The 22,362-nt window shown below is 40.9% G+C and overlaps 1 protein-coding gene across 2 annotated transcripts in view; it reads right to left on the bottom strand.

Annotated features, from left to right (window-relative positions):
- kdm5ba (lysine (K)-specific demethylase 5Ba) overlaps nucleotides 1-22,362 on the bottom strand; it is a 174,395-nt gene that overhangs the window by 29,483 nt on the left and 122,550 nt on the right. For both annotated transcript variants that reach the window (XM_048611957.1, XM_048611958.1), the window contains exon 20: nucleotides 4,182-4,320. In XM_048611957.1, the coding sequence (XP_048467914.1) occupies nucleotides 4,182-4,320 (139 nt within the window). The remainder of the gene's footprint in view (nucleotides 1-4,181; nucleotides 4,321-22,362) is intronic.

Genomic DNA, 22,362 nt, shown 5'->3' with positions numbered 1-22,362 from the left:
GGGAAACTGAAGTTTGGAACAGCTAGAGACTGAGCGTGAAGTTTAATTCAATGGTAAGGAGAGTGAAAAAGACTCTATGGGAGGATCCCTGCTCTGGCTTATGACTCTTGGGATCTCTGAACACTAGTATTGCGTCTCATAACTGATACCTGTATGCATTCACGTCAAACACCCTCATACATATGTGCATGGTAAACCTAAACACCAAGAAATAAAAGGACTGAGAAACAGAATGCACAGTTTGAAGCTGTTTTATGTAAGAAGCAAATACGAGAGGAGAAAAACCTTTTCACGAGTGACCAAGGTTTAGAATCACTGTCTGCACATGTAGAGGAGCACTGGATGATTATTTCAATGGAAACAACGTGCAGGGAAACAGGCAGGAGTTAGGCACTAAGTCAAAATGCTCAGAGTCAAAGCAGGCACAATAGACTGAATGGCCTCCTTCTACAATTCTGTGATGCTATGATTGACCTCTAGTAGCCACATTACTTACATAGCTAGTACAGTTCAGCTTCTGGTCAGTAGTAACCCCATTCAACAAGAGAAATGCCACTGACTGTCAAAATGAGATGGTTAGATCCTTTCTTGTTCCAGATGCTCACTGCTTGACGCTCAATGATGAGTCACGTTTGTGCCACAGATCAGCGCAAGTCTGAATATTGTCCAGATCATGCTGTATAACACCACAGAATACAGCAATTTCTGTACAGTCACAGATGAAGTTGAAAAGCCTGACTTCTGACCACGTGATAGCACTGATGGAGCATAGAAGATGATTGGGCATACACACTCATCTGAGGAGCTCTTGCAACGATGCCCTGGGATTGAGATGATTTGATTTCCAACAACCAGCCTATCTTCCTTTGTAATTAGGTATGACTCCAAAATTATGGAGAGCTTGCCCCCAATTCCTGTGGAAGCCAATTTTGTTACAGCTCCTTGGTACTACACTTGGCCAAAACTGCCTTCATGTCAAAGGAAGTTACTCGGATCTTGCCACTAGAGATCAGCACTTGTTGTCCATGCTTAAAACAAGGCTGTAATGAGGTCAGGAGCCAAGTGGCACTGGTGGTACAAAAACTGAGCATTAGTGGGTGGCCACTTGAAAGCAGTCAGCCACACCTCCCATCACATTGATGGTGCAGCGATTGGCCAGATTAGATTTGTCTTGCTTTTTGTGGCAAGGACATAACCGAGACAAATTTCACATTACCAAACAGATGCCACTTTTGTAGGTGCACTGACACCAGTTGGCTCATGGCACAGTTGGTCCTGGAACATAAATCTTCAGCGCTTTTGCCAGAAAGCTCCCACAGGCCCCAATGCTTTCACAGCATCCAAAGCCTTCAGCCATTTCTCAATATCATGAAGTGAATCAAATTGGCCGAAGGCTGACAACCGTGGTGCTTGATGCTGCGCTGCTTCAGCAGCAGACTGTGATAGATTATCCACTCGGCACTTCTACACAAGTTGCTTGCGCATACTTCAGCCTATTACAGTTATGTGCTTGGCTCCAAGATCATTGAGGATGGGAGCATTTGTGGAACCTGCAAATCCTGTGAATTTTAAAACTGTCCACCACCATTCATAACTGAAAGTGATCGGACTGCAAAACTTGGGATCTGATTCATTTGTTAACTCTGATTTCGCTCCATAGATGCTGCCAGACCTGCTGAGCTTTTCCAGCAATTTATGCTTTTGGTTTCTGCTTTCCAGCATCTGCAGTTCTTTCAGTTTTTGTTTACGGTCAAACTCAATAGTTGTGGGAATGCTTATCCTGAATACATCTTTTCCCACATTATTCTCCTTTAACAGCTTGTTGTCCCCTCCCGTAACCTGTTGTGATCTCTTTTTATCCTCCTCATAAACTAACATTCTCACTTAAACTATGTATTGTAAATAAACTTGAATATTGTTCTGTCTCTTTATTTAAATCCTTGGTTGTAAATTAGCTGATGGCAAAACTCTTATCCTAGCAGCACAATGTTAATTACAGCCTGTTAACACCTAATCTCTGCTCCCTGCTCGCTCATCCTCCATCAATTCCAATATAAACTACGCAATTCCTTATCTTGTAAATTCTACTTTTATTTTACCTTTTGCATCACTATCAAATGACTTTTGGAAACTGTCTCAAAATTATCTACTCCACTCTTTAAAACTCTAAATAAATTTGTCAAGCATAATTTCCCCCTTTTCAAAACATTTATTCTGATCATACATTTTCATGATTTTCAAAGCATATTACAGATTCTGGGGATCTGTTAGCTTTTAGTTTCTTGTTTCTACACTATATTTTCTCTAACAATATTCATTATACTACATTAAGTTTCTCCTACCTATTAGTCCATGTTACTTTCAAGTATGTAAATTGTGTCTTCTACATTGAAGACAAAATATTTGTTCAATGTCTCCACCACTTCCCCATGGTAATCTCTCCAGTCTCTATTTCTAAGCAATTGTTTACTGTAGTTACTCTCATTTTTACATATTTTTAAAAACTCTTACAAACTGTGGGGCCAGAGAAGGAAGTTACAAAGAAGGGGAGCAGCTGATTCCATGGAAAGATTTGAAATCAAGAATGATCATTTAAAATTCAAGACATGATCAGACCCACTACCAATTCAGATAAGTATAAAGAGAGCGACTGAACAGAATGTCATGCAGGTTAGGACGTAGGCAGCAAATGATAGGGGACGTGAGAGAATTTAAAGGCACTCAAAATACAGAGAACATGTGAATAGCTCAGCTGTGAGAGTGAAATGCAGGATAAAAAGGTAGGTAGATATGGGAACATTGAAATTGATAAAACAAAGTAGGCCAGCAGCAGCACAGAAAAAAAGAAAATAAAAGCACACTGTCAATAATTTAGGCCAACCTACCAACAGAAGAATCCCACCCCGAACCCAAACTAGTTACTTACAAATTATTGTGACTACTACTTAACTGCTCAGTGCCTTTAATGACATTCCTCTGTATCCTATTTTACTACATACATTCTTAAAACACTCAAATGCCTGCCAGTGTTAAATGAAAGGACTGAGGAATCTCATGCAAACGTGTTTTTTTTTGCTGATATTTGCTAATTTGAGGACCTGTGTTCTATACTTTAATGAAATGATGAATAGCCGTGCAAACTTCAATACAAAAAAAAAATGGGAAATGCTCAACAGGTCTGGTAGTATCTGTGGAGACAGAAACAAAGTTAACATTTGACATAACTAATGAAAGGTCACAGAGTTAAAATATTAACTCTTTCACTCTCCACAAATATTGTGAGACAGCAAAAAATTTCTAGCATGTTCTGCTTTTACTTCAGATTTCATAGCACCCGTTTTGCTCAGTCTCAGGTTTGGTATGGACTGCATTAAGGCAAACCATAACTTTCAGACCAGGAATAAGCAGACAGATAGGAAATGGATTTTTAAAATGCAAGTTTGTGAAGGCATTAAAATGCAGGTTCAATTTTCAGTACAGGATTGAAATGATGCTAAGTAGAGGGCTGAACATGTTGACATTAGGACTGAATGTCAGTTATGATTGCAATAGATAATAAAATGTAAGAACAATGCTGGAGTCAGATGCAGTAAATACTACTTCATTGGGCAGCACTATGGCTGTGGTTAGCACTGCTGCCTCACAGTGCCAGGGACCCAGGTTCAATTACACTCTTGGGCAACTGTGTAGAGAGTTTGGACATTCTCCAGTGTCTGTGTGGGTTTCGTCCAAGTGCTCCGGTTTCCTTCCAGTCCAAAGATGTGCAGGTTGCACGGACTGGCCATGCTAAATTGCCCAATGTCCAAGGACATGCTGACTAGATGGATTAGACATGGAAAATGCATGGCTACAAGCATAGGGTAAGCTTTTGGGGGTGGGGGGATGGTGTTGCTGTTCAGAGGGTCAATGTGGGCTCAGTGGACTGAATGGCCTGCTTCTCCACTGTGGAGATTCTATGAAATGGAAACAGAGCATTTCAATGAATGAACAGTTGTGTACGTTGCATTATTATAATGCAAACACCTCCTTTCTCGTGCTCAACTGCTGCAGTGTTTGTTACCTATCATTTCTTCAATTATACTCAACAACTGAACCAGTTTTAGGTCAGGTGCAAAAATGTACATGTATACTTTTTTGATGAAAGTATGACACATCAAACCCTATTTTCATTCTAAGGTAACCTGAAAAATCTCCACTTCTTCAAGCCAGCTTCGAGCCTTCTGTACAGCTTCCTTCAGAACAAGGACATTAGGCAAATACGCAGGAATAGCTCCCCCTTCTTCCAAGGCAGCCAATAGGTTTGTCAGGGAGTGCGGAGGTCTGCAGAAATCAAAGACACTTGTTAAAAAAAAGTCAATCTAATTCAGACTATTCTGAGTGTTTTTAACTAATATTTAACAACTGTCTCCAATACGTACATATGCATGTTACATTACATATAATGTTCAGGAAGAATAAATATGTCTGTCTGAACAATTCAACAAGGAAATGTTTTTAAGTCCATTCAAACTGATAATTTTTTAAAAATTGTCTTGTTTTACTTTGTGTGTGGACATTCATCTTCCTCAATGCACTACAGTTACTTTGCCTCCCTTGTTGTTTTTCCAGAAGTCACTCAAAACGAGACACCTAAGCCACACTGTCTCATTCAAACTTTTAACCTCTTCAGTTGGTCCAAGCTATTAGTGGTGTATACATGGCTGAATGTTTTTACGTGAAAATTGATAACTGGTTCTCTCAGCACTTTTTCTAACAAGCAAAACTTTAATGTAGGAAATGGGTTTGAGGTTCAACATTTAAATATACCCAACTCTACCAGTGCCTACTGATCTCAGCCAAAACCCTAACAGGATAATTGCAATTACCAACAAAACACTCCAGCTGGATTGATCAAAGTGTAGAAATATTGTTATCTTTCAACTATTTGTCTTTTAAGAACTAAACTCATTCAAATCTCCTCTGAAAAACACATTACATCATGTTTAACAATATTACAATGATAACTAAAGGTGCTAACTTTTTTTGTCAACAAGACAAATATCAGAAATTGGGAATTTTTCAAATTCATAATCTCATTCCAATCCTGGAAATATCCACCTGCCCTATTTTGTGCCATTAAGGCTAGAAACACACTAGCGATCAGACCAGCACTTCCAGAGATAGGTCGGATGGAGTGGGATCATGGCAGATGCAATTTAATCCAGGTAAGTGTGAGGTGATGCGTTTTAGTGGTCTACTGGAGGAGAGATTTACACAATGAATGGTAGGTCCCTTGGGAGTACTGTGAGAAAAAGGGACCTTGGTATATACGTCCATAGATCCCTGAAGGTGTCAGTGCAGGGTAGTGAAGAAAGCATATGGGATGCTTGCAAATATCTCCATTCAGGAGGCTACTGGCCCAGATGCAGCCCTTATCCATCACAAACCCTAAGCCCCCTCCATGCAGCCATGCACCCCTCCACTATCCCTCTCATCCACTCCACCACGCATAGTTCATAGCAACAGTATTTACACTGTACTGAGCCAATCATCCATCATTGAAATGCACCTGAAATTGGCAACATAACTTAATACCCTTTGAAAATCACCACTCCCCTCACAATCTCAAAAATGTTAATCAGAGCCATTGATATTATCAATGGCAAAAGGCCACTTTACATCTCTGTAGAGTCATACAGTGTAAAAACAGGCCCTTCAGCCCACTATGTTCATACCATCCAACACACACCAAATTGTACTATCCCCATTTACCTGCACTTGACCCATGCCCTACTCTGCCCTGGCATTTTAAGTAGTCATCCTGATGCTTCTTAAATGTTGCAAGAGTACTTGCCTCCACCACCTTTTGGGCAGCACGTTCCATATTTTGATCACCCTCTGGGTGAAAACACTTTTCCTCAGATACTTTTCAAACCACTTACTCCTCACTTAAACTTATGCCCTCTTACAACACGTTTAACTTGGGGGAAGGATGCTCATGATCTACACTGTCTACACCTCTCAATTTTGTCTACCTCAAATCAATACCCCCTCAGTCTTCTCAGCTCCAGAGAAAACAAACCCAACCTATCCAATCTCACATCATAACTGGGACTTTCTGTTCCAAGCGACATCCTGCTGAATCTCCTCTGCATCCTCTCCAGTGCAATCACGTCCTTCCGACAGTGTGGCAACCATAACGCACACAGTGTTCTATCTCTGGCTCGACCAATGCTCTACGAAGTTGCAACAAGACTTCCCTGCTCGTATATTCGATGCCCTGGCTAATGAGCTGGATGAGAGAACCAGACATGATAACGCCAAGTTTACTGATGACACAAAATTGGGCAGGATTGAATGTTGTGAGTAGGATACAAGGAGGCTGAAGGTATTTTGACAAGTTGAGTGTGTGGGCAATCACATGGCAGATACATTGCATTGTGGCCCAGTATGAACTTATACATTTTCGTGTAAAAAAAGGGTACAACAAGCAATTAGAAGGCAAATACTCTGCTGGCTTTCATTTGTAAAAAGATTGGAGTTCAGAAGTAGGGATGTGTGACTGCAGTTATACAGGGCCTTGTGAGTCCAGACCTGGAGTATTATGTGCAGTTGCAGTTTTGAATTCCCTACAGAAAGGATATACTGCATTAGAGGGAGTGCAGCTGAGGTTCACTAGGCTATACCAGGGACAGAGGGATTGAGGAGAAATCAATTCAAAGGGCCTACTGCTCCTTCTTGTCTCTATGTTAAAGGTGACAATATAAGCCCGCACTCCCTGAAAGATCTGGCAACACTTAAGCAGGGTTTTTATAAGGTAACAACAGGAAGAGCAGCTGGGCGTACTTAACCAAAAAAAAAAGGGAGTGTCACACAGTACACAAGTGACCCTTTGGGCTATCGAGTCTGTACCGAAAAAAAAAATCACCTATTTAAATTAATCCCACACAACTCGGCTCATAGCCTCAAACATTACGACATTTCAAGTGTTCATTCAGGTACTTAAAAGTTTGAGGTTTCCTGCCTCTACTAACCTTCCAGACAGTGTATTCCAGATCCCACCAGCCCCTAGGTGGCATTTGTTTCCTCAACCTAAACCTCCTGCCCTTCTTAAAATTACCGACTCTTAAACTGCTTTACATCTATCTGTCCATGCCTCTCAATCGTATACACCTGAATCAGGTCCACCTCAACCTTCTCTGCTCTAAAGAAAACAACCCAAGCTTATCCAGCTCTCTTTATAGCTAAAAGTATGCCATCTTGAGCAACATCCTTGTAAATCCTTGTATACCCCTCCAGTGCACAATCACATTCTTCTTACAGTAAGCAACCAGGAGTGCACACACTACTCCAGCTGTGGTCCAACCAAAGTTTTATGCAGTTCCAACATAACCTCTTATAATCCATGCCTTAACTGATAAAGGCAAGTGTCCTATATGTCTTAAACATCCTATTATCCCATCTTGCCACCTTCAGGGATCTGTGAACGAGTGCCCCAAGATCTCGGTGTTCCTCTAAGCTTCCTAGTGTCCTGCCATTTGTTGAGTACTCCCTTGTTTTACTACATCTTCCAATGTTCATCAACTCTCAGTTATCAGGGTTAAATTCCATCTGCTACTGATCTACCCACCTGATGTACCCATATCTTCCTGCAATCCAAGAAATCATCTTCATTATTAAATTCCCAGTCAATTTTTTTGTCATCCACAAACCTACTATCTACGTGTCAATATAAAAAGCTCTTCTGAATACATTAAGAAAATCTGCCTCTCTATACCTTTAAAATTATGATTATCCTAATTAATGTTGGGGAAGTTGAAATCCCCTTCCTATTTACTGTATTAATTTTATGCACGTACAGGATTATACACATATCGCCATCTCTAATGCCTGCCTACTGTATGGGAATTGATAATACACTTCCAGCAATGTGACTGCTCCTTTTTTATTCATTAGCTCTACCCACAAAGCCGCATTTTGAAGACACTTACAAAATATCTTTCCTTACTGCAGCAACTAACTCCGCAATTAATAATGCAAAACCACCTCCTCTTTTACACCCTTCCTATCTCGCCTGAAGAACCTATACCCCAGAATGCGGAGTTGCCATTCCTGCCCCTCCCTCAATCACATCCCTGTGATGGCAATAATATCACAATTCCACCTGTCAATCCACACCCTTAACTCACCTGTCTTACTCCTAGCATTAAAGTAGAAGCCATCTAGACTCCCTTACTCCCTCGAACTCAAGATAGCTGAACTCCTTCACTATAGTGTGCAGTGTCCTTATTGTACTTAGGCTGTGCCTGCTCCTCTGCAAAACTAATTTAAATGCCTCCCAACAGCATACGCAAACCCACCCACAAGAATGTTGGTTCCATTCTGGTTTAGGTATAGACCAACCAATTTATATAGGTTGCATCTTCCCCAAAAACAGTTCCAGTGATCCACAAATCTAAAACCCTCCATCCTGCACCAACTCGAGCCAGGCATTTCTGTACTCGCCAACACGTGGCACCAGGAGTAGAATTAGAATATGCTTTACTGTCATGTGTACAGAAGTACAGGAGTAGAGTGAAAAGTTTACAATGCCACCTCTTATGTCGCCATCTTGGACATTAAGTACTAGGTACTAATCTTAGATACAAAAAAAGGAATAAAAAGAAAAGTTGCATTACCTTACAGTGATTCACAGTATAAGTTAGAAGTAAGACATAGTTAAAAGAATAAACATGACAGTCAGATAAACAATTACAGCTGGAGGCTGTCCAGAGAAGATTCACTTGGTTGATTCCAGGTAGGTGAGATCATAAACAGAAGAGGTTAAGTCGGTTGAGATGAACATAGCAAAATCCTGTTCTGAAGGGGAATTACATCAGACACAACATCAATTGTTTTTCTTTCCACAAACGCTGCCATTTTTGCTAAGTTTCTCCAGCAGTTTATGTTTATTTCAGATTTTCAGCATCTGCAGTATTTTGCATTGGACTAGGCTGGGCCTGTACAAACATTGGAATTTAGTAGAACGAAGAGAAACCTTACCAAATCATACAAGAGTAGCTGAGTTTCCGAGAACTTGTTTCCCTTTGTGGGCAAATCTAGGATCAACGGCATAATCTTAGAGTAAGGGGTCATCAATTTAAGATAGAGTTGAGGGGAATTTCTTCTCAAAAGGAATTCTTTACCACAGAGGGCTGTTACCCATGTCCAAGGCTTAGACAAACAGATTTTTATCAGTAAGGGAATTGTGGGGCATGGGGAAAAAGCAAAGTGGAGTTGAGGATTATCAGATCAGCCATTCTCTCATTAAATGGTAGAGTAGACTCACTATGCCAAATGCCCTATTTCTGCTACTACATCTTACAGTCTTAAAATAGCAATTGGTAACAAGGTTAATAAATCTATCACTGAATAAATTAAGTAGCAAATTAGAACAAATTAAGGATAGCAGGAGAGGTGATGTATCAAGCCTGGGCATTTCCTGGATACTACTGTGACCCAGGGCAAATGTCAGCAGTAAGTGTTTGAAGTTGAGCAGTTTCGACCGAAGACACTGATACATCTTGCAGGGGGAAGGTCACCCGGATTCTCTGTATCAGGGGACAGTATAAGGATCCATCTTCTAATACGGACAGTGTTCAGGGACAGGAGTGTGTAACTGCAAGTGAGAAAGGTAAGGGCATATAGTGGGTAGAACTCTCAACCTTCACAATCATCCAACAAACCTGAGATTCTTTCAGATGGTTTGGATGAGAATGGGGGCTACAGGTAGAGAACTCAATTGACTGTGACAACATGGTACAGGAAACCATTCAAGTGCAGGTAGCTAAAACGAATGAGTAGTAGGATGGAATCGTATAGTTACAGGAACCGTCACTGTTCTCTGCAGCAAAGTGCATGATTCCAGGCAGCTGTGTTGCCTGCCTAGTAGAAGCATTCAGGGCATCCATTCCAGACTAGACAGAAAGGAGAAAGATTCAGTCATCATGGTCCATATAGATACGAACTACATAATCAGGACAAAGGAGGAGTTAGTTCTGCACAGTCAGTAATGAAGAGCTAGGCCCCAAATTAAGCAGACCCTCACAAGATCATAATCTTTGGATCATTATCTGAGCCACATGTGAATTAGTGGCAAATCAGATTAGAGAAATAAATGCATGATTCAAAGAGTGGTTTGGAGAATTGGGTTCCAGAATGGGGCTCTGACACCAGTACTGAGGAAAATGGGTTCTGTACTGTTGAAATAGTCTCTACCTGAACCATGCTAGGTAAGCTGCATAACTAAAGAAGTGGAGAGGACTTTACACTGAATAGTAGTGGCAATGGATCAAATTTGGGAAGATGATGGTAAATTAAAGAGGAATCAAGGTCAAAGAGAACACAATCAATAATTAGGAAATGATACAGTGACAGAAGAGATAGACAGATTTCAAACCTAAGAATAAGTCAACAAATAAGGCTAGAGGTTATAAGAAGAACAAAGGAATAAAACTAAAGAGATTTGAAAAAAAAACAGATGAACAGAGAGCACAAATAGAAGAGCAAGGATAATCTGGTAGCCATTATGGAGATGTGACAGCACATATACATGGAGTGATACAGGACACTTAGGGAGAACAGGAAACGAGGAAATGGTGAAGTGGGGGACACGTTAGAAAAGGATATTATTAGCACAATACATAGATATTACCTTAGTTCAGAAAACCAAAATGTGGAAACAGTTGGGGTAGAAATGAGGAACAAAGATGGAAAGATGTCACTTATGGGAGTTGTGTACAAGCACCATAACAGTAACAAACTACTAGGGTGGAAAATAAAGGAATAAATAATGAGAGCTTGTCAGAAAGCCAAGGCAATAATCATGGGAGATCTTGAAATCAACATAAAACATTTGAGAAAACAAACAGGGAAAAGGTAGCACACATGGAGAGCCCCATTTGTTTTCAGGATAGTTTCTAAGAACAGCTTGAAATTGCAGCCAGCCAAACAGCAGGGTACAGTAGACCTAGGAGTTTAGAAGTGCAAGAGGTGACCTGGTTGACCACTTTAAACATATAACACCTTGAGTCTTGACTGAGCAGCTATGTTGGCTGGATTGCTGGTTTGCAACGCAGAGTGACACCAGCAGTATAGAAAGTTCAATTCTCACATTGTCTGAGGTTACCATAAAAGGACCCTCCTTCTCAACCACTCCCCTCTTGATGTACTGTGATCCGCAGGTTAAACCAACATGAATGAACGGGCAGCTATTGTCCAGTAGGACTATGACAACTTTACGTTTTACCCAAATAAGCCTAGCAATTAGATTCCAAAATGTATTTTAAATAATCACATTTGCATTTGAATAATATAACTCTAACTTCAATGGGGTGGCTGGTGGGCTCCAATCTCATATGCTGGAGGATTAAAATCTTCATTATTAAATTATTTAATATTGCAGGAGACGCTCCAGAACTTCCATGGTGAACACATGGGCTTCACCATCTTTATTGCAAGCAGCTGCTGTATCATCACATTTTGTGGCATAGCCCTAGTGTTCTAATGCTGCACGAGCATACCCAGAACGTCACCGAGTGGTAAAGTTGATATTAAATGGAGCCACAAAACAAAAGAACTTCATACCAATGAATATTAAAAGCACACGCTAACGATATTAGATCACAGGAATATCAGAACCCAAATGGCTAAAGTCAGGAGTTGTGCAATTCCTTCAAAACTGGTGGTAAATCAGCAAGACGAGATGGCAGTTGCTACCAATGTTAGTAGACATGATCAGTTTCTCAGGTGCATTCAAGATCTTGGAGGCCCAGGTTTTGACTCTCTAACTTTCACGCTGATGCAGCTGTTAGCCTGAGGTCAAGTGCTTTCCTGTCTGATTCAAATATTCAGAATGTGAGATTACAACTCTGAAATGTTAGAATTTCAATAACTTTACAGTGGCCATGAACATACAATGGGTACCAATAGCAAGCTGTACAATTTAACAAAGGAGTTTCCACACCTCCAGTCAGATCCATCGCACACCTTAAGAGGTTGGGTAGTTGCTTTTACCACTTCTGTGGACCAAGGTTCCCAGTAGTACTCTTTACTGCTGTGTGGACCTCCAAGGTCTGTGCACAACAGCAGTTTCCAGAAGCGGACCAACTTTACCATAGATACAAAGAGATCAGAAATGTGTCAAAAGAACAAGCACAGGAACAGATCCTTCAGCCATCCAAGCCTGTGCCAAAACATTTTGCCCTTCCATACTAAAAATATCTTCACTTACAGAATCCTTATCCTTATTCCCTTCCTATTCATGTATTCGTCCAGGTGATTCTCGAATGCTGCTATTGCATCTGTTTCCATCGTCTCCTCTGGTAGCACGTTCCAGGCACCCACCACCCTTTGTGTGAAAAACATGCCTCGCACATCTCAAACTTCTCTTCCCCTGCCCCCACACCTTGAACCTGCGACCCCAAGTAATCGAACCCTCCACCTGGTGAAAAAGCCTCATACTTTCCACTCTATCCATGCCATTCACAATCTTATAAATTTTTATCAGGTTGCCCCTCAACTTCCCGCAATCCAGTGAAAACAAACCCAGTCTATCCAAAACTTTCTTCATAGCTAAAATCCCCCATACCGGCCAACCTTTTCTGTACCCTCTCCAAAGCATCCACATCCTTCTGGTAGTATGGCAACCAGAACTGCATGCAATATTCCAAATGTGGCCTAACTGAAGTTCTGTAAAGCTGCAGCATAACTGGTCTATCCTTATACTCAATGTCCCTTCCAATGAAAGCAAGTATGCCACAGACCTTTTTTACTACTTTAAATCGACCTGTGCTGCCACCTTCAGTGATCTGTGGACCTGCACACCCAGATCTGTCTATATATCAATATTCCTAAAGATTCTGCCATTCACTGTGCAATTTCCACCTGTACTTGACCTTCCAAAATGCATCACATCGGTCCAGATTAAACTCCATTTGCCATTTGTCTGTCCATGCCTCCCAACTGATCTATATCCTTCTGTATCCTCTGACTATCCTCCTCACTATCCGCAATTCCAATACTTGTGTCATCAGCAAACTTACTACTTAGACCAGCCACATTTTTCTCCAAATCATTTACATAGATCACTAACAGCAGAGGTGCCAGCACTGATCCCTGCGGAACATCACTAGTCACAGTCCTCTATTCCAATAAGCACCCTTCCACTGCTCCCCTCTGTCTCCAATGACTAAGCCAGTTCTGTATCAACCTTGCCAGCTCACCCCGATACCAAATGACTTCACCTTTTCTACCATGGACGGCCTTGTCAAAGGCTTTACTGAAGTCCATGCTGACAACATCAACCACTTTTCCCTCAATCATCTCCGTCACCTCCTCAAAAAATGCAATTAAGTTAGTGAGGCATGACCTCCCCTGCACAAAATTATGCTGTTTATCAATAATCAGTCCATTTGCTTCAAAATGCTTATGGATCTTGTCCCGAGAATCTTTTCCAATAATTTCCCTATCACTGAGGTGCAGCTCACAGACCTTTAATTTCCCAGATTATTCCTGTTACTCTTTTTAAACAATGGGACAACTTTAGCTATTCTCCAGTGTTCTGGGACCTCATCGGTGGCCAAAGAGGATACAACAACATCTATCAATGCTCCAGCAATTTGTTCTATTACCACCCTCAATATTCTGCGACAGATGCCACCAGGACCCAGGGACTTAAGTACCTTAATACTTTTAAAGATGCACAACACCTCTTCCGTTTTAATAGCAACACAGTGCCTTTTGTTATTGGGCCTGGTTTCAAGTTCAGGAGCCTGATCTCTCTGTGGCTCTACATTTTTAGTATGCAAACAAGAATGCGATTGCATATGGGGGGGGTGCAACTGGCCATGTCACACTAAAATCTTCTGTTAAAAATAGCTAAGTAGTTATGGAAACTGCTAAATCATGTGAACAGTGGCAGCCATGTTAAACGACCAGCAAAGTCAAAGTCATTTTTAGCAATATACAATTCATGTCTCCATTGATTTTTTTCGAATCTTTCATCAGTTATTGTATAAAGCACAAAAGTGGAATTGAGAGTGATAAGATCAGCTATGATTGATGGGCCATTTGGCCTACTTTTGTGCATGTGTCTTATGGTCTTATTCCATCACAACCAACTTGCGCCTTGCCGGTGTCGGACAGACTTTGGCAATTCGGGAGCCGAGTTACTTGTTACAGAATTTCTAGTCTCCGATTAACCATGTAAACACTGGCTACAAGAGAGTTTGTCCAGCTCAGTTTCTGGTCAATGGTAATCCCCAGGATATTGATAATGGGGGATTCAGTAATTGTTATACAGATGAGCATCAAGACGTAACAAAAACAGAAGTTGCTGGTAAAGCATCTATGAGGAAAAAAAAAAATCAGAGTTAACGTTTCAGGTCTGGTGACCCTTCCTCAGAACTCTGATATTTTTTCTTCACAGAGGCTGCCAAACCTGCTGAGTTTTTCCAGCAACTTCTGTTTTTGTTCCCAATTTACAGCATCTGCAGTTTTCGGTTTTTGAACATGAAGGGGTGATGATGGCTTAGTTTCTTTCTCAATGGGGCTGGTCAGTACCTGGCACTCATGTGGCACGAATGTAACTTGCCACTAGGCCCAAGCCTGGAGTAAGCATTTGGACATGGACTGCTTAAGTATTCCAGGAGGCATAAATGGTGTCAAACATTGTGCAACCATCAGCAAAATTTCCGAGTTCTGAACTGTAATGGGGGGAATATCATTGACAAAGCAGTTTAAGACAGCTGGGCCTAGAATATAATCCTGAGGATCTCCTGCAGACATGTCCTGCAGCTGAAATGATTGCTCTTCAGCCAACCACTACCATCAGCTTTTGTGTGATGTATATCCTGAACCAGTGAGTGAATTTTCTTTGATTTCAGTGACTCAAGTTTTCCTTGGGTTCTTTGATGCCATTCTTAGTCAAATGCTGCCTTGACGTCGCTCATCTCTGGAGTAAGCTCTTCTATCCATAATTGAATCAAGGCTGTAATGAAGTCAGGAACTGAGAGGCCATGGCATTCTGCCAAGTGAGCAAATTATTGCTAAGCAAGCACTCCTGGATAGCACTGTTGTTGTTCATGATTGAGAATGGGCTGATGGGATTTGTTCTTTTTTTGTTATCCGGGCAATTCTCCATATCAGCAGGTAGTTACTAATATCGTAGCTACATTGGAATAGGTTGGCTAGGGGCACAATGAATACTAGAGCACACATTTTCAATCTTTTTACCAGTCAGGGCTTATTGTCTTTGCAGTATCCAGTGCCTTCAACCATTTCTTGATATCACATGCAGTGAATGAAAATGACTGAAGACTGGCATCCATGATCATAGAAAGATAGCCTCTATCCGCACGTTAGGGATTCTATGCGGCCCATCGAGGCTACAGTGGCCCTCTGAAGAGCATCCCACCCAGATGTCCCACACCACCCCCATATCCCCACATTTACAATAGCCACTCCCATCTAGCCTGCACATTTCTGGACACTATGAGGCAATTTAGCATGGCCAATCCACCTAACCTGTACGCATTTTTGACATGTGGGAGGAAACCGAAGCACCCATGGAAACCCATGCAGCCACAGGGAGAACATGAAAACTCCACACAAACAGTCACCCAATGCCAGAATTGAACTGGAGTTTCTGGTGCTGTGAGGCAACTGTGCTAACTACTGTGCTGCCCCATATGCTGGTGATCGCCAAAGGAAATAGATGATGAATGATCTTCTTGCCACTCATATTTTAAAATGATATCCTGAGCTTGCCCATCATTTAAGATGGAAGTATTTGTGGTACCTCTTCCTCCAATGGAGTCGTTTAACTAATCACTGCCATTCATGACGCAATATAGCAGGACCACAGAGCTGATATCCAATCTGTTGGTTAAGGAATTACTTAGCCCTGTTTATCACTTGCTGCTTCTGCTGTTTGGCACTGAAGTTGCAAGTATTCTTGCATTAAAACTTCAACAGGATGACAACTTTTTCCTTTCAAGACGTTGCTGCTCCAAGCATACCCTCCTAGACCCTTCTGTAGACCAGGGTTTGAGATCCTGGTTTGAAGATAATGGTAGGGTGGATGGTCAGTGATGCCAGGAGGTTACAGATTGTAGCTGAATACAATTCCCATAGCTCCTCTGCACGTCCAATATTGAGTTTTTAGATCTGCTTGAAATCTATCCCATTTATCAAATTCATCTGCAGCATAGAGATTGGTGATGATTAGATCAAGTATATTTTGCACTCTCGATGGCTTCCTCACCAACTACCGAAGACCCAGTCCAGCAAATATGTCCTTCAGGACACTACCTCGGTCACGAAGCCACACTTGGTGATGGACACTGAAGTCCACATCCAGAATACATTCTGCACCCTTGCCACCCTCAGCGCTTCTTCCAGGTGATGTTTAACTTGAGGGAGCACTGATTGATCAGCTGAGGGAGTGCAATATGAGGTAATCAGCAGGTTTCCTTGCCTATGTTTGACCTGATGCCATGATACATCAAATCAAATATGGTGTCTGCATTTTAAAAAATCTCCTCTACATTTACCTTTTATTACCGCGCATTGGGCTAGAATGCAGAAGTTCAAGCACCACAATTCTCAGTCATCACAAATGTTAAAGACTATTAAAGATACATATATTCCATTATTACACCCAAGCCAACAGTAAGCATCACCAGGTTTCTATGCTTGGCAAAAATTACTGTTTATTACTAGTGAATAGATTAAAGCTAATCAACTGTGAACCGTCAGCATTTAAATCCACTAAATAAAACTCTGACCCATTATAAACTCCCTCTTACAAAGAGGCATTGGGGAAAAGGCATGGTGTTATGGGTGAAGGAAAAAACTAGGAAAGCATTTCAGTGGTCTCTGCTTACAAAGCTCTGCAGGGGTCCTTTTGCTGATCAGAAAGCTGTAGCCCAGTCTTGGTTCCACCGGTTTGCAATGCACACCGGGTATTTGGTTTATATTTAAAATATTAATATATTTTTATTAATAAAGTCAGTTTACAGCAACTGAAGGAAAAATTAATGTCTTCTTCAGGCTTGATGTAGCTTTTAACTGCAGAAAACAGAGACAGATCCTGAGCTGGAGGTGGTCTGAAGGCTTCTCCCCATCTTGTTCCTAGCCTAAGAATCAGTCACATTAGTTGTTGACAGGCAAAAGGCCTCAGTCATCAATAAATGGTCACTAGTCCACAGACCAACTTACTACTTGTCGCTGGCTGAATACCCATTTGCACACATCCTTTGGCTCCAGCTCATCTGCAAACTACACTTCAACTACTGCTTGAACCAGGAGCTGTGTAAACAGTGCTTACAATGAGTTCAAGCTACCGGAATTGAAAAACTGCTGTAATCATTCAGCATCTTGGGTTTTTAAAGTTATTTTTCTATTTCAGACCACAATCAAAAATACAGAAAAATAAAGAAATGTGGTCTTTACACTTTCTATAAATGGCACATTAGCTGTAACGTGTACTCTGTACAGGATGCATTGCAGCAACTCACTAAGTTTCCTTTCACAGTAGTGCTTACCCAGTGACCTTTATCACTAAGAACAAGTAATATCATGGAAATCCCATCCTGTTTGCTGACATGGGCATATGTCCTTGTTACAGTTTCAGTGCCAAGTCAAAATTCTGGGATTCCTGATAACACTTCTACTAAAAGATCCCTGCAAGACCAGTAAAAAGACCTCCAAAGAAAGACATAACAGGAAACTGATTAAGTGTTTGGTTGGCAAGTATTTTTCTCTTTTCTGTCAAGACTTGGAGGTTCTTTTCAAAGCAGCCATGATGTGGAGGTGCCAGTGTTGAACTGGGGTGGACAAAGTCAAAAATCACACGACACCAGGTTAATTGTCTGTTGCACTAAAACCTGGAGTTCAGATTTTTGATCTTTTCAAAGTAGGAGTTAGGAAATTAAGATTTTATGTCATGTTTATAATGTAGCAAGTAAATTAATAAGGTTAAAACTCAGCAGTCTAAAGATATTAATTTAAATTAATAATTCAAATAGGACACTAGCAAGATGTTAAGAGGGAATCCTTCGGTGTCACTGATGGTATCTGTGACTTGTTGCTTGCAATTCCTGCATCATGTGGAAACTTCTGGACATTTCATATGTCTCAGATGACCACACTTAAGATGTGTCTCTCCAACTGCTTCCGCTTAAGCCCGGTGATTTCCAGGCTGTAGAGGCAGTAAGTAAAGGAGTCTTCAAGACATGGATAACTCACCAACAGAGTCAATAACTGGAGACTGCTGAAACTAATGATACCATGAAAAGTTGCAATCAAGTACACAGGCACCAATGGCCAAGTTGATAGCTTAGGTGGTTACAGCAAAGTGGACAATTGTAGTTGTTGTAGCAGATTCCAGATTCAGGTGGACAAATAGGTATATCTGTAATCAGAGTGCAGCATGTTGCCCCACCTTGATAAGGAAAAAATACAGACAGCACAGGATATTCCGCAGGGGGAAGTGTATGCCTAAAGTTAATGTACACATTGGCACCAATGAAACAAAAAAGCAGGCATCAAGGCCCTATAGTCAGGTCTTCACAAGTTAGGGAGGAAATGAGATGTAGCTCTTACCTTTTGAATAGGTATTCACTGCCTCAGAGCTGGCCTCAATTCCCAAGGAACCCAAAGCCCTCCCCTCCTGCTTCATGCCTAAAAGGCACATACTGATTCTTGTATGTCTGAAGGAAGGGGATCAATGGGTGATGAGGAATACTCAACTAAATTCATATAACATGAAGATACCAGCAACAGCAGTAAAGGTGGAATATGCTGCACAATTATAGAATATTAGGCAGTATGAGAGAAGGGAAGAGTTCCACATTAGGCAGCAGCAGACTAAGAAGAAATAGTAATTTATAAGGTGGGTTCAGAGTACAGAAAAAATGCAAATTACATTATAGTAACTGCCTGTTTATGAATGCATGGGATGTAGCAAATAGGGGAGTTACTCGCACAGATTGTTATGTGGAATTATTATAGTGATTATAAGTGGTAAGACAGGGAAAACAAATCTAAAGTCCCCAAGCATAATCAAAAAGAGATAGCAATTAAAAAGAAAAATATTCTTATGACAAACATCAGATGGATGAAATAACAAAGAACCCGGATGAATACAGAAGATTCAGAGAGGAAATGGGAAAAAAACAAAACAGTAACAGAGTATGAAATGAGGTATATAAACAGTATTAGTAAAAGAGTGGGAAAAGGAAGATAGCCAAAATAGGGATTTTAGCACATAGGGCAAGAGACATGGTTAACATATCAAATGGATACTTTACTTTTGTCTTTACCAAAGAAGACAATGCTGTGCAGATCTTTATGGTAAAGATAGACTTTTTAAAAAAAAAAATCAGAGTCATGATTTATGGGCTTTGTTGCAGGAGTTATTATTACACACTCCTAATTATTCAGAGGGCAGTTAAAAATCAGTCAATCACATTCCTGTGGATTTGGAGGGCAAACCAGGTAAGAATGACAGATGCCCTTCCTTGAAAAGGAGACAAGTAAAACACATGGATTTTTAACATCAATAGTGGCTACATGGTTATTTTATCGGATTCAAATTTCACCAACTACAATGGTGGGATTCGAACCTCTGACCCCCCCCAGGACATTAGCCTAAACTCTGGATAAATCATTTAAGGTGCAGGACAAGTTGAAAAAGCAATTATAAAGCTGCAATTAATAGAATTTATTAGTAGCAAGTCATGCAAAACTTGTATAAAACACTGATTCACTCTCAACTGTTGTACTGATTCCAACTTTGAGTGCCAAACTTTAGGAAAGATGTGCAGGGATTATGGACAGGGCAGAACAGATTTTAAAAACTGATCCCAAGAATAAAGAACTTCAATTAGCTTGAAAGATTGAAGAACCTGAGACTGTTCTCCTTAGAAGAAAGGTGAGAGGACATGTGACAGAGGTATTCAAAATCATGAAGGATCTGGATAAAGTAGATAGGAAACTGTTCTCATTAATAAAAGCACTAAGAATGAAAGGGCACAGATTTAAGATATCTAGCAAAAACAGTAAGGAGACATAAGCAGCAGCTTTTACAGGCGGTGAGTGAATAGAAGAACATAAGAAAGAGAAGCAAGAGTAGGCCATTCAGCACCTGGTCACCATGAAGCCATGTTTCTGTAATGGCAATTAAATCATACCCATATATCATATACTCTTATTTATGCCTTTAAATTATACAGCTTGTTACATGTGCTGTTTCATTCAGGTAGAGAGCCCTTAAACTTTGCCTTTTTGACACCATTCTACTTTCAAAATGCACTCTATGATCAAATTTTGCTCTCCAGTCTTGTGGCCTCCCTAGCAGCCAATTTCCTGTTATCAACAACACTTGTTCCAATTTGGGCTACCCCTTTGGTTCTCATCAAACTGACTATTTTAAACCCACCCTCAACCCAACAGCACTACCAAATCTCCCTGAAAGAATATTAGTTCCAGTCCCATTAACATGTAACTCCATACTTGCAGAGGTCCCAACTGCCCCAGAACAGTCCCAGTTCCTCAAATCTCTTGCCCTCACTCCTCCACCAGTTCTCCAACCACATATTCAATTGATCAATCTTCCTGTTCTTATGCTCACTAACACATGACACTAGGAGTAATCCTGAGTTATTGGTTCTCCTTTCTAAGTTTTCCTCTGAACTCAATGAAATTTGCCTACAGGACACCATCCTTCTTCTTACCTATGTGACTGGTATAAATGCGGACCACAATTTCTGGTTAACCGACACCCCCCAGAAAAAGGATGTCTTACAGTTGCCCAATGACATCCCTAACCCTGGCACCAGGGAGGCAATACATCATCTTGAGGTGGAGTGGGGATTCAGTTACAGTTAAACTGCAGTCAAGGACTGTGCACAAATTGATATTCAGTCTGCAAAAGAAAAGCTGATTATCTGGGCAATTGGTTGTTGGACAACAATTATGTCATTGATCCTCAAGTAGCTGAACAGTTTATAGGTGTCAGAAGCCATCAGATCTCTTGAAAGGAAGCAGCTGTCTTTTCTGTACAGAAAAGGAAGCCAGTGTATTTTCCTTGAAAATTTTCTGAAGAAGGGTCTAGGCCAGAAACATCAGCCTTCCTGCTCCTCTGATGCTGCTTGGTCTGCTGTGTTCATCCAGCTCTACATCTTGTTATCTCAGTGTATTTTCCCTCATCAGTTGCTGTAATTGGTGACTCTTAACCAAGAACTCAGACTTCATAAATGTGAACCAGTTGCTTTGTGCCTCCTGCAAGCAACTGCAAATACCTGGAGGAGGAGAAAGGAATACTAAGTCCTGACAAGCAGCTCAGTGAACCCTGCGGACAGGGACCATTGAACTATCTTCCTAGCCTTTCCCTCTACCCATGAGATTTTTTTGGGGTTTGTTTGTATGCACATGTACAGCAATTTTATATGGGGTTAGAGTTTTAACTAGGAGAGTTACAGCTCATAGAATAGATCACAGAATCCCTCCAGTTTGGAAGCAGGCCATTCAGTCCCAGACCCAAACTCCTTTTCATGTCCCTGTAACACTGCATTTCCCATGACTAATCCACCCAACCTACAAATCCCTAGGCACGATGGGCAATTTAGCATGGCCAATCCACCTAACCTGCACATCTCTGAACTGTGGGAGGAAACCAGTGCATCCAGAGGAAACCCACACAGACAGGTGCCTAAGGGTGGAATTGAACCCGAGTCCCTGGCGCCAACCACTGAGTCACCGTGTTGCCCCCATGCCACAGATCAATGGTTCATAATTGTTTACTTTCACCAAAATCTATTTATTTAAGTACAGAAATCTGGGTATAAAAGATAGGTGAATTGTGGAATTTTATGTACTTTGTATATAATTTTTAACTTTTGTGATGACTCCAGGAATAGCAGGGCTTGAATACCATTAAATTGTGGCACAACAGTACGATATGCTTTACATTGTCAGACAATTACACAGAACTTGGTACACATAAATAATTCTGCTTTACTGAACCTAATTGGACCAGTTAACAGCCATGTAGGAGCAAATTACTGCAGATGCTCAAATCTATACTGAAAACAAAAAAATGCTGGAAATGAGAGAGTCTGGCAACATCTGTGGACAGCAAGCTAACATTTCAAATCTCGATGACTCTTCAGTGATGAAGAGTCATCTGGAATCGAAACGTTAGTTTGATTTCTCTCCACAGATGCTGCCTGACCCACTGTGATTTCCAGAATTTCAGTTAACAGCCATACCTTGTTTAAATTTTAAACCAGGCTTGTTGACTCCGATTGGTCAAGGCATTGCCCTGAGAAATTAATCAGC

Source organism: Rhincodon typus, chromosome 25, assembly GCF_021869965.1.
Source record: "Rhincodon typus isolate 14 chromosome 25, sRhiTyp1.1, whole genome shotgun sequence".
Taxonomy (NCBI): Eukaryota; Metazoa; Chordata; class Chondrichthyes; order Orectolobiformes; family Rhincodontidae; genus Rhincodon; species Rhincodon typus.
Note: the sequence above shows the minus strand (reverse complement) of the source record. Positions and strands in the feature narration are given on the sequence as shown.